General features: G+C 59.4%; 1 protein-coding gene across 1 annotated transcript; it reads right to left on the reverse strand.

The window, feature by feature from the left end:
- Positions 1 to 713: 713 nt before the first annotated feature.
- On the reverse strand, positions 714 to 9,143 carry LOC141467176 (E3 ubiquitin-protein ligase HECTD3-like). The gene is made up of 21 exons (XM_074151563.1): positions 8,817 to 9,143; positions 8,565 to 8,725; positions 7,904 to 7,996; positions 7,371 to 7,506; positions 6,895 to 7,010; positions 6,519 to 6,632; positions 5,498 to 5,580; positions 5,101 to 5,266; positions 4,453 to 4,534; positions 4,016 to 4,198; positions 3,871 to 3,920; positions 3,687 to 3,751; positions 3,378 to 3,481; positions 2,992 to 3,111; positions 2,766 to 2,855; positions 2,404 to 2,610; positions 2,003 to 2,132; positions 1,483 to 1,557; positions 1,124 to 1,205; positions 977 to 1,048; positions 714 to 798 (listed from the first exon to the last, which is right to left on the reverse strand). The coding sequence occupies exons 1-21, from the start codon at positions 9,141 to 9,143 to the stop codon at positions 714 to 716; spliced, it is 2,541 nt and encodes an 846-aa protein (XP_074007664.1).
- Between the last annotated feature and the right edge of the window lie 3,588 nt (positions 9,144 to 12,731).

A 12,731-nucleotide genomic window follows, 5' to 3' on the forward strand; every position in this document is an offset into this window, starting at 1 on the left:
TTCGATGCCCCTTCCTTGCGTTGCTGCGATCGGCTCCTCCCGGCCCGGGGCAGCGAGAAGATCACCGAGTAAAGGATCCCGGGCTGCGGAGCACCGAGTCATGGATCGCCGCGGGAGGGGCTCGGCGGCACAGCGCCCCCAGGCGACCGGAGGTGGCCCTGCAGGAGGGGGGGGCTGGGAACAGGGGAGCTGCAGGCAGGGGGGGCTGCAGGCAGGGGGGCTGGAGAGGTGCAGGCAAGGGGGGCTGCAGGCAGGGGGATCTGGGGGCAGAGGGGGCTGGGGAGCTGCAGGAAGGGGGAACTTTAGGCCGGTGGGGCTGGGGAACTGCAGGCAGGGTGGCGGGTGGGGGGGGAATGGGGTGCAGTTTTCATGGGGCATGTCAGGGCGGCAGGTTGCAGGGTGCATTGAGGGGGGACAGTTTGCAGCCACACTCCCCACGCACACCGTGTCCGGGGAGGGGACAGGACCCACAGCCCCTACGTGCAGGCCATGCTCGCTGCCACCCCCCAGCCCCCTGTGCCAGCGCGGCACCCAGCATACGGCGCCATGGTGGCCCCGCTGGTTGCAGCACTGGCCACATACACTCCAGTCCCAGCCCTTGAGAAGCACGGACACAGACAGGACCCGGGGAATGATGGCAGGATCCGGCCCTGCAGCTTTATTGAAGCTGGTGTCCGGGGGGGACGCCTCCCGTGTGACACCCGGTGGGGGCTTCATTCATCCCAGGGGTCCTTGTCGGTGTCGATGGACATGCAGTTGTACACGGCATACCGCAGCAGCTCCTCACAGGCCTTGGCCCTGGGTGGGGGACAATGTTGGCTCAAGGTCATGATGGGCCTTGAGAGCCCCATCCTTCCCTCTCCACACCACCCAAATGTCCCCTGGGGCAGGACCAGGGGAGCCCAGGGGAGGGGACCCCAATGCCAGCCCCAGGGAGCGAGGAGCATCCCCATCCCCTGTCCCCAGCTTGACTCACGAGGAATAGTTGGGCAAGAAGAAGGTGCTGGAGCACGTGGAGGCCTGTGGCATCAGATCCAATGCGTCCAAGCTTGGGAGAAAGGAGAGTCAGACCCAGGGACCCTGGCATGATGCAGGGATCCCAGCCCAGGCAGGATGGACTCACTTTGCCCTTTCTGGGTAGACAGCGATCTGAACTGGGAGGCGGCTCCGACCGGTGACAAACTTGAGGAAGCGGCTGAGATCCTCTGTGGGGAAGGACAGTGCTCAGGTCTCAGGGACAGGGACAGGACCATCCCAGTTGATGCTGTCATGGCAGAGTCTGCTCTTGCAGAAGCATCCCATGAGCAGGGGGCAAAACTAAGGGATGCTCTCGGAATCTCAGGAAGGGTCAGGCAGGACAACCCCAGCTGACGCCTAGGGAAGTTCCTGGTGAGTATCCCTGGGGCGCAGGGCAGTGGGTACTCTGTCCCCCAGCCCACCCCATGGCACATGAAGAGCGAGGAAAGGCTTGGGGTCGCTCACCGCTGGTGAAGTTGTTGAGTGCATCCAAGAAGATCTGGATACGGCTGTCGTTGGAGGAAAAGTCCTCAAATGTGACTGCGACAAAGAATACGCAACAGCTTCATTAGAAACTCCCAGCAAAGCAAATTAACATGGGACACGTCCATCCCACCCTTCTGTGAGAGCCCAGAGTGGAGGCAGGAGAGGAGGAGACTCTGCTCTTGGTGAGCCCCTGCCAGCCCCCAGCACCTCGAGAGGGGCCAGCACCCTGCGCTAAGGTGGGTGGAGAAATGGGGGTCCCAGTTTGCAGGGTGGCTGTTTGGCTTCACCTGAGGGACCAGAGTAGGGACAGGTGGGGTTTGCAGCTAAACGTGAAGCTAAGCCAGGGTCCCTCCGGCTCGTCCTCCCCCAGGCTCCCAGGCACAGCCCCACCAGGGACTCACCATGGGGCAGGATGCGTGTGCAGGACAAGCATTGTTGAGGGGGGTCCCCTTCCTATGCCGGGGGCTGGGAGCAGCTTTGGGCTGGCCCTGGCACTTACTGAACCTCCGCAGTTCTTCCAGCGTGATCTCGGGGTCCCCGCAGACCTTCTTCTCCAGCTGCTGCCAGGTGAGCAGGTCCAGCACAGGCTGGGGCACCACGCGGAGCAGCCCGGCACGCATGGCCGCGATCTGAAGGGGCCACAGGAGGGGTCTCATGTCACTGCGATGGGTCTGAGCCCAGGGCAGCCAGCCAGGGCACTGGGGGCAGGGGCTGCAGGACCCCAAAGGGGGTTCCTGGGGTTCATGGACATCCTTGGCATGGGATGCACGGAGGAACTGCCCATCTGGAGCTGATTTTGGGGACACGTTTTTGCAGCCACCAACCCCACAGGTACCAGGAAGGCTTGCCACACGAGCAGGGTCCCTTTGCAGCCATGCCAGCCCTGGGGAACGGCATTACCTGCTCCTTGCTCTCCTCCATCCGAGCCTTCTGCACCAGACGGATGAACTCTTTGCGGTCCTCGTAGCGCACCACAGTGCTGCTGCCATTGGGGATCAGCTCCACCACACGCTGGTCACTCAGCATCGTCGTGTAGGTCAGCTCTCTGCCAAACATGAACTCAAAGGCTTCCCTGTCCACCCCCTCCAGCACTTCCAGCAGCTTCACCTGCAACCCCAATGAGTGAAAGCCATCATGGTGGAGCTGGAGCAGCTACGGGAGAGCACAGCACAACCCTGCTGGCCCCTGGCCCCGCATCCTCGTATGAGGATGTTTGTTTCAGTGGCCAGTCCGGCCCAAACCACAACACCCTGCTCACTCACCAGCTCCGAGTCCACGGCGGCAAAGTCCTTGCTCCAGCTGACCTCCTCCCCTGCCAGCTGCTTCCACACCAGCGCTGGCAGAGACAGCATCTGCCGGAGGGAGTGGAGATGCGTGTCCATCCCATGTCCCTCCTTCACCTGAGGGCAGCCCCTCTCCCCAAGACATGTAGCCCCCACCAAGACCCCTTGCCAGCCCCCCTTGCCAGGGAGGCTCTGCTGTGCTCACCAGAAACTCCTTGCTCCTCAGGGCGGCTCCCATCAGCTGCCCGATCCATTCGTACTTGGGGAAGTCCTTGCAGGAAGGGTTGGGGACATACATGTCCCTGGTGTCGCTGCTGCTGTTACCCTGCGGCAGAGAGGCTTAGGACCCACGGACACAGCTGCGACCAGCCCAGTGCGGTCCTTCCCTGCAGCCTCCCTCTCCATCACCCTTCCACCTGCCTCTCCTGCCCTTTACATCCCTCCAGGAGATCTCCACCACCTGGGTAAAAGCACAGCCTCCCCGGCCAATAACCCTGCAAGCGTTAAGGTAGGACTAACACCCCAAAAATGCCCCAGACTCTGCTAGATGCCCTGCCAGGGCCAGGACAGGTAGACAGCGGGGTGCCAAACCTGGTTGGAGGTGCGCACGAAGAACGGCAGGGGCACAGGGACATCGCCTGACCTGGGACACAGCTCTTCTGACATGTCCGACAGGCTGTCCCGAAAACCACCACCTGCAAATGCGGGCAGAGCCTGGTTAATGCCTGACATGCCCAGGGCCAGATGCTGAGCTTCAGGATCTAGCTAAGCCACCCTCTCTCTGTGGAGCAGTGCTGGGGGCCTAGGGGAGATGCAGGGACCAACCCACGTGTGCAGAGGTGCCCCCCAGCATGAGAAATCCCAGGGAAGAGCCCCAGGGAGGGAAGGAAGAGCTCTCACCATTGTCGATGATGCCCTCGGTGATGAAATCACACTCCCACCACTGGCTGTAGCTCAGGGGCCACCTGCACAGAAGCAACAGCTCCACGTACATCCCTTCTCCGAGAAAGCCAGCAGCACCGAGCATCCCTCTGCACCCCACTCCAGGGATGTGGCACCCCACAAATGTGACATGAAGACCTACCTGTAGTCCAGAGGCTGATTGCTTTTGGAAGATCTGAGGCTTTCATACAGCTGGAGAGGAGCAGAGCGGAAAGGGGATGAGAGGCAGCAAGGGCAAGCGATGGTGAGCTGACAGATACCTGGTACGGGACATGGTGTGGCCATACCTGGGTGAAGACGGCTTTCCTGCAGCTGGGGTCCAGCGCAGGGTTGGCACGGTGCTCCCGGGCCAGGTACCGGTTGAGGTACAGCTTTGGCGGAGTCTGAGGGGGGGTGCTCTCCGAGGACTGGAGACAGTGGGTGATGAGGGCTGTGCTTTGCTTGGACAGCAGCAGGAACGGCTTCATGCTCTAGCAAGGGACCAGCAGGGATGGTTAGAGGCTTCATCCTGCCACCACATGCCCGGTTTCCCCTTCCCCAAGCACAGCTCCTGGTGTCGCAGGGGATGCTCAGTTTCTCCATCCCTTTGGCAATGCCCAGCACAGCAGCTCTCAGCACGAGCCCTGGGCTAGTCTGTCCCCATCGGATCAAAGGGGAAACCAGCCAAGCCCATGATGAGATGCTCCTACCAGCACCACCCCAGGGGAGCCCAGCAAACACCCACCCTGAGTGCATTGAAGGTCCCGATGCTGTCCTCGGGGAGGGGGATCAGATAATGTAGGACACTGTCCAGGAGCTGGACGAACCTGGAGACCGGAGAGGAGCAGCATGATGATGTGAGGGATTGGTGGACACATAGAACCCGATACACCCGTGGCGTTTCACTACAGACAGCCCCAGGCATGCGCTGAGCCTGGGCACTGTGCTCCCTGCACATGGGTCTCCTGCAGCCCATGGAGGAACACCAGCACACTAAGGGGAGCACCCAACCAGCACCCTCTGGCCAAGTGCTTTATTTTGTTCCCTCCAAGAAAAAGCTGCAAAGGAGGGTAGCCCAGCCCATGCCACAGCACTGTGCCTGAATCACTGCAGAGGGTCTCTCTGTGGGGCTAGTGCTGACCCCAGCCTGGGATTGCCCTGCAGGCAGTGGTGTGGGGGGCTCCACATTGCAGGTGCCCCTTGCCCTGTGCCAGCACTGTGCTCTTCAGGCACAGGAAGCAGCTGTGTTTGGATGGGGAGCGGCAAGCTGAAGTCCCTGCTGCATATGGGAAAGGAGCTTAAACAAGACGTGCAATCCCCTGCTAGAGGCCAGAACATGGTCCTTCTTGGGGCCTGGGCTCGCTACAGGGACAGTGAGATCACCATGTCATACCTCTGAATGAGCACAGCCCGCCGGTACAGCACATCAGCATCCACCCCTTCCAGGAGAGGGTAGCGCACCAGTCGGGCTGGCTGGAACATGTCAGCGTTGAGGATGAGGTCCCACTCCCAGAAGGACCTGATCTTAATCCCTCGCAGGCGGACGTTATACCCTTGGTCTGCCAAGAAAGGACAGTGATGCTGCGTGCACAGCTGCAGCTGTGTGGCCGGCACAGCTCAGATGCTGCAGTAGGGAGCAAGGAGACCTCAGTGCCTGCAGCATCCCAAATGAAGCTCATTCCCCAGCTTTTCCTCCAAAGGACCCCAAAAAGCAGCCAGTGTGGCAGAAAGAGCCGCAGGTGCCAGGACTGGGCTGGGTTGGCAGCCCTAGTCCGGCAGCGCAGCCTCACCCCGGCACTCCAGGATGCGGATCTCCAGCACTGGTAGGTGGGTCTTCATGTCACGGAGGATGCAGACGTCCTGGAAGCTGTTCCTGCACACAGCACAGAGGAAGATGGCAGAGCCACAAAGCACAGACACCAGCAAGATGCAGGCCAGTCTGTCTCCCCAGCTGAGGATCCACCGCTACCCATGGCAAAAGCCCCCTCACCTCACAGGGGCTGCAGCAGGAGGGGACTGAGCAGAGAGGAGAGGTTGTCAGAGGCACAAAATGTCCTGAAAAAGGTGGAAGCCACGTCCAGAGGAGAGCCAGAAAAGAGCATAAATTCAAAGCAGAACAGAAAGGCAAGGTGGATGAGTGCGTTGCTGCTCCCAGGGGGTCCGGGCGCATCTTGCATCAGCACAACCATCCTTTGAGCCGAGCTGGTCACGAGGGTGATATGTTTCGAAGGAAACATGGATTTGTGAGATGAGCAATTTGGTAGGTGACTCACTTGTGTTTTCAAAGCCTTTGGCAAGGTCTTGTCAAAGACCTCTGGGCATGTGTTTTGGGAAAGCAGGAGGAAGGAGATCTTCACACCCCTGTGTAAACTGCTGCCTGCCTTTGGAAGGGTGCTGCAGAGTCAGAGTGAAGAGGGAGAGGTGAAGCACCCCAGCACTTCTCAGCTAAAGCACAGCAGAGATGCTCAGAAGGAAGACGACAGACACATGTGCTCCTATAGGCGAGGAGGAGGAGAAGGAAGACCCCCAAAGTCACCAGGCAGGAGGAAGCACGCTGCAGCCCAGTTGCTGCAGCACAGATGAGGAGCAGGAGTGGAGATGAAGACGCTGGCTGGCACATGGAGGTGGGGGGAGCACCACACTTGTGGGGACAGATGTAACCTGCATCCAGGGACCCGCTGAGAGCCACCATTACCAGCAGGTCACTCGGGACTGACCGCAGCCCTTTCCTTTGCATCTGCTTGGGATGCAGAGACAACTTGGGTGTTTAGCCCAAGCTGGAACCAAGGCTGCTCCTTGCTTGTTACTCACTCGTTAATAAGGACGGTTCTCAGGTGCTGCAGCCTGTTTGGTGCCCCACCATACACAGCCACTCGCCTGGGTGTGTAAGAACTGGCCTGCCCGTCCAGCATCAGCCACAGCTTCCTGGGGACAAGAAGAGCAATGGGCAGTGGTGTCCTCCCCTTGCAAGCCGCCTGGGCATGCAAATGCCCCTGGACATGTCTGAGGGCTGGGGGCAAAGCTATGTCCTCCTGGGGTACATCTGGAAGCAGCTGCCCCCCACCTTGACCCAGAGCCCCCACTGCAGCTCAGGGAAAGCTGCTTTCAAAAGGAAGATGGTGGTTTACCCCACACCCTGCCTGTCCCTAGCACAGCTACTGGCAGGAGGGGACACCCCAGGTCTCACTTGACAATGGTGCTTTTCTTCATGTTCAGCCGCACCCAGTGCTGCCCCGGGGGCCCGTTGCTCTCCCAGACAGTGTATGGCTGGTTGTCAGTCAGATGGGCCATGTCGCAGTCTTCCTGCAAGAGTGCAGTAAGCAGAGGGAGGGAGTTGAGCATCCTTGGGCACACCACGGCCACCCCTAGGATGGGTTCTGTGGGGCCAGAGAAGGTGAGGACCAGGCCAGCCCCTTGGTTCACTGGGCTGCAGGTGGATGGGAGCTCCCACACAGAGCAAGCTAGGCATGGTGATGGACCCCTCACAGTGCTCCAGAGACACAATGGGGTTTTGCTGCAGATGCCCAACTCTTTCCAGTTTCACTACAGCAGCAAAACCCCACCACCATCCCCTGCCTCTCACAAAGGGGACAGCCACCACCAGCTACTCCTCCTCCTGTATCCTACACTGATTTTAAGCCATGGAGGAGCCCCCATACGCACCGCCTGCGAAGAGACCTCGACGCTGCTGAGGTGCTCCTTGGTGCAGTCCTTGTGCTGCAGCTTCCTCTCGCTGTGATCGTACAGGAAGCGCCCCAGCTCCATGTCGTGCTCGTAGCTCCAGCCTAGGGGCACAGACCTGTGGGGGGCTCCATGTTAACGGGATGGGGAGACCAACCTGCACCCCAAACCTGCCCACCAGCACTGTATAGGTGCCCTGTCTTGGATTGGCAGCAGCATCTCACATAAGGATGGCACTGGGCAGCTGTCCCCACCGCAGGCAGATGGCATAGCTGTATCTAACCACACCATGCCAGGTGTTTATGGCCACCCTAGCCCAGTGGGAACAGCGCCACGCAGTCGCTCCGATGCTCCATGGAGCAAAGGCCATCTTTGCTTGAGCAGCATTGAATGGTATCAACATAAAAGGCATCTCATGGAGCCCATCCTCCCCACTCCTGACCCTGCTGGCATGTCCAAGCCCTAGCTAGCCACCCCTTGGAGCTGCAGTACCACTCTAGGAGATGGACTTGTACCGAAACTTCTGCACCGCAGCCTCATCTGGGTCTGTGAGTATGGGCTTCTCTCCCAGACGCGTGGAGTACGTCAGGTCCACCACTTGTTCCCAGCTGGAGCAGCACCAGTGGAAGAGTCGCACAAAGGAAAAAGATGCGTCAGTGTTCAGCGTGCCCAAGTGTTGCTGCCTTAGCCTGGAGTGGAGGCAGCAGCAGTTGAGGACCAGGGACGGCACACAGGGGCTGCAGGAACAGCTATGGGAGGGATGAGAGATGAGAGCTTCCCTGCACCCAGGTGCAGGCTGGGGCAGAGCAGGGGAATCCAGCCGTGCACATGGCCTTCTGTCATGAAAATTAAGTATGAGCTCTCTCGTCACTGCATTACCTCCATGACATCACACAGCCCAAACCCAAGTGTCTCAGAAACCCCCTGCCATCATCTTTATCCTTCACAGGTGTTGCCACAAGCAAACAGGATCAGCCTACGAGGGGGTACCCTCCTGCCCGTAGGTGGCTCGGCAGGGATGTATCCCCACCCGCGCTGGAGGGACTGAGAGGGGCTGTGCTGGACACATCCATGGGATTTGGGGTGGTTGGTCACGCATCTTCTGTGGGTATCCGCCACAGCCTCTAGCACCCAGAGCCCAGTCCCTACCCAGGGTGCAGGAGGCGGGAGCCATACCTGACCGGAGGTTTATAATCGACCCCGAACGTTTGGTGCTGCCGCTGGATCTTCTCCACAGACTCAACCGGCACCAACTTATCTCCTCCCTCTCCAAACCTCTGCGCCAGAAGCCAGCCCTCAGCCAGGTCACGGTTCCCCGTGTGCTCCTCTAGCTGCTCCTGAAAGCACACCCCGCCTTGTCACCGCCGTCGGGACCCGGGCTCCCGGGGCCGGTTCCCGGCTGCTCGGCGGGTCGCGTCCCGCCGTTACCTTGCTGAGCTTGACCCAGAGCCCGGCGCCGTTGCAGTACTCCTCGCCGGTGGCGCGGAGGCAGCCGCCCTTCCGCACCTCGATGGTGGCCCTCGCCGCCCGCTTGCCGCCCCGCGCCGGCCCCGGGCTGTCCCACACGCTGAGCAGGCTGCGGTCGGCGGCGGCAGCGGCGGCGGCGGGGTCCTTGCAGATCTTGTACTGCACCTCCCGCGGCACGTAGCAGAGGGCGGCGGGCAGCGCCTGGGCCCGGCGGAAGCACTCGCTGCACTCCAGCAGGAACCGCAGCCGGCCCAGCACCTGGTGCGGGGCTTCCCCGCCCGCACGCATCGCGTACCCGGGCATCGTGGACGGCGGGGCACCGCGCCGCCCCCGCCGGTACCGCTCCCGCTGCGCCCCGGGCTGTCCCCGGTACTGCGCCCCGGGCTGTGCTCGCCCCGCAGGTGCCCGCGATGCCGGTGTCGCCGCGCCCGCCTCCGGCCGCGCCCGACCCAGCCCTCCGGGGCCGCCCCGCCGCGGGCAGCCCTAGCTGCCGCCTCCTCCCCGAATCTCCCCTCCGGCTCATCCCAGCCCTTCTTCACCCCAGCAGAGCCGCCGTCATCCCCCCGCCTTTGACAAGATGTGGCTGTGTTACGCTCACCTCGGTCCCCGGCAGGAGCCGACCCAGGTCACCCGTATCCCCTCACCCCGCAGTTTAGGACTCTGCTCACCCCCGGCCTCCAATGCCCCTGTCACTGCCTGCATCCCGTCAAGCAGTGAGGGGGTTGCTGGTGGGTCAGGGCTCAGGGCTACATCTCTGGCACGGACAGGGAAAAGAGGATAACGGACACCCTGCTATTAGGAGCACCAGCTCCTGGATGGCTGGGGGACATATCCCTGCCCCAGGCAGGCTTGCAGCAGGTAGGGAGGCTCCAAGCACCTGCTGGGGAGGATGATGGAATTCCCTTCCCAGGAGCAGCTTTATCCCAGCTAGTGGTGGCATCCTGGCAGCAGGAGAAAGGCTGTGACACCCAGCAGCACCCAACCATCCCAGAATGCTGGCAGAATGTCACCCCACGTCACGTCTGCCTGCCACATACCACGGCAAGGCAGTGGCAGAGAACAATTCGGCTCCACCCCGTGCTACCTGAACTGCTCCAGGCTGGGCACAAGGAGCTGCGTTTAGGGATCAGGAAACAACCAGGCTGGCAGAGCTCAAAGGTCCCCGCACCCCTCTGGCGCCTGCCTGCTCTCCTGGCAGGTCAGAGTCCAGCCCCATCCCTGCCTGCAAAGGCACGATGCAGAGAGAGGTGACAGCTGTCACCCCTGCAGTGTTATCTGTTGAACAGGCGTCACTGTGCCTCACCACAGCGATAGGCACCAGCCTCACCAGGAGCAAAGTGCCCTGAACCGCACTGCGAGGGAAATGTAAACTTCTGCCTCGCTCCTAACTGCAGCCACCGCAGCCAGGAGGGTCCTGCGCTCTCCCTCCACAGCCATGTCACCCTATAAAGCTGGTGGCAGAGCTGCTGCGAAGGGTTGAGCCGTTTAGTTCTCTGAGCCACCTCCATGACACCACGTTATTAATCACCTGAAGCTATTCTATGGCAACTCAGGAAGCTGAAGTCAGGGGAGAGCGAGTGGTTACATGCAGGCATCACGGCGTCAGTCCCTCCCCCAGCTCATCCCTACCCATCCTAAAGCTCAGCTCTGGCACGCACAGATGCCTCCTCTTCTCAGCAGCACAGGGGCACCAGCACCTTCCTCAGGATGGCACTGGCTTGAAAAATCGATCTCAACCAACAAGACTGGGTGACAGAGTGGTGACACACAGCTTCTGGTTCCTGGTGCCCAGGCGCAACAGGGATCCAGGACAGGGGCACTTGACTTGGGTCTTACCAAACATGGTAGGACACAGCTCTTACCCACAGCTTTAGAGAAGGAACATGACCCAACACTGAAATAACACCTACTTTGGGCCCCTGAGATTGGCCAGAGCTGAGCCAGGCTGACCTTTTCCACCACTCGCTGGGCTGCCACAGCAGAAATTCAGTTTGCAATTGGCTTTAAAACACCACAGCCGAGACAGAGGATGGTGCAGAGGAGATCCAGGCAGGTTACCAGCTCCCACTTCCCAGCTCACCTTTGCACAGCAAACTCAACAGCATGATCTGTGGGTTATCTTGGTGTCCTTGCTCAGCAGCCATGTTTGTCCAGACCCTCTGACCACACACTAGATGATCTCAGCTGAGACCTCTCTGCAGCCATGGGCTCTTCCTGCAACTGGAAGGGCTTTCACAGGTCTCTACACCCCAGTATAACACTACAGCAGTGGCTGCTGCCATTCTCCAACAGGTACACAGCCATAGCACAAAATGGACAGTATATATGGTAAACCAATGTTTTTTCCTCAATATGCTTGTAGGGGTTAAACCCAGACCATCCCGGATGAGCTCTCAACTGCAGCCTTCCTGCTAGGGCCAGGGTCCTGTGTTTTTTAAATAGAAATCCCCATCACCAGCCAGATCCTTTCCCCAGTACTCCAGCAAGCCCTTGGGCAGCATTCTCTTCTCAGTGGCAGGAAATAAACCCAAGGGTGTGACAGGTAAAAGACCTGGCTGGGAGGAAGAGTAGAGAAACGTGGGAAAAGCTAAGAGTCGGGAGCTCCACAGTCGTCTGGTGCTTCAGGTTAGGGAGGACCTAGACCTGAAGCCAGCAAGATGAGACTAGAAGTTAGATCAGATTGCCCAGGGCTGTACAACAAGTCTTGAGCATCTCCAAGGATGGAGATGCCATGATGCTTCTAGGGAAGGATCCCACTGGTTAAGCCAGGCTCTGCTTTCAGCATTGCTCTGCACGGCGGCTCTCCCCTCATTGTGAAGGGCTGGGACTGTGTACATGGATAATGAGAAGTAGCAGAGCTGTCCACGCATCTCAACTCATCTCATCCCTCAGTGAGAAACCTGAGCAGCTCTGGGTACCTCCATAATTACCTCTGACAGCTGCAGTTTCTTCCACCAAGGCCAGGGGAGCCAGTAGTCACCCGTTGGAGATGTCTCACCCAGAGGTGCCTGTTCCCTCACAGCTGGCTTTTAGCCTGCTCATTCCCACAGTGACATTAGTTCATCCGCCACCAAAGACTAAGGCCATTTTATCCATCCCACCTGAGCCAGTCATCAACCATTAACTTATCCCCTGCCTGGCAATAAAGCACCAGAAAGGAGGCAATTTCTCTTGCTAGTTCTGCTCAGTAAACAGCGTGGCCTCCTGCTGATCTCCCTTAGAGACAAGTGGGCAAGACCAGAAAAAGTAGGTCTGATTCCACCCAAATGTCAGTGGCCAGAAAGGATCTAGGATGGCTCATTTCAAATCCCAGCTCGATGCTGAAGGCTCCTACACCAACACTCCTGACTGAGGCCAAGCCAGCAGATCAAAGTTCTTGCACCAGCTCACTCATGCCAATTTAAAACAGACACCCTAGGGAGCAACTCAGCCACCAGTATGCAAAGGTATCACACTGGCTCTGCTCCTGATCATGCTGGCTGTTGAAATCAGCCACAAAGCTCAATTCTGAGATAATTCTAGGATTTACAAAAAGCCTTCTCCAGCAGATGGGACTTCACACCCACCCAGCTGAGCGCGGAAGGCTCTGATGCAGGCAAGGGCTGCCAGAAACAGCTTCCCCCCTCACCTTATTCTCCTTCCATTCACTGTCACACAGGAGATGGCAACACATGCTCTCTCCTGGTCCTACATCCCTTTTAGTACAAACCCCCTCAGCAGATCTGGGAATACAGTCATTTCAAAGGAAACTGGCGAAGGGAAGGAGTTTGTTTACAACAGGAAGTGACTTCTGGATGACTGACTCCTTCAACAGAGGAAAAGGCATGAAGTGTTAAGAGAGGATAAATCCCAACTCGCAGCATCAGCCCCGCTCCA

The sequence above is a fragment of the Numenius arquata genome, chromosome 8 (assembly GCF_964106895.1).
Source record: "Numenius arquata chromosome 8, bNumArq3.hap1.1, whole genome shotgun sequence".
NCBI classification, from domain to species: domain Eukaryota; kingdom Metazoa; phylum Chordata; class Aves; order Charadriiformes; family Scolopacidae; genus Numenius; species Numenius arquata.

Excerpts from the sequence above, each read along its gene's own strand:
- LOC141467176 (XM_074151563.1), bottom strand. The coding sequence starts at position 9,143 with ATGCGTGCGGGCGGGGAAGCCCCGCACCAGGTGCTGGGCCGGCTGCGG. Across the intron at positions 5,581-6,518 it reads AGAACCGTCCTTATTAACGA|GAACAGCTTCCAGGACGTCT; the intron begins GTGAGTAACAAG and ends TGCTGTGTGCAG. Across the intron at positions 1,206-1,482 it reads ACTCAACAACTTCACCAGCG|AGGATCTCAGCCGCTTCCTC; the intron begins GTGAGCGACCCC and ends CCTTCCCCACAG.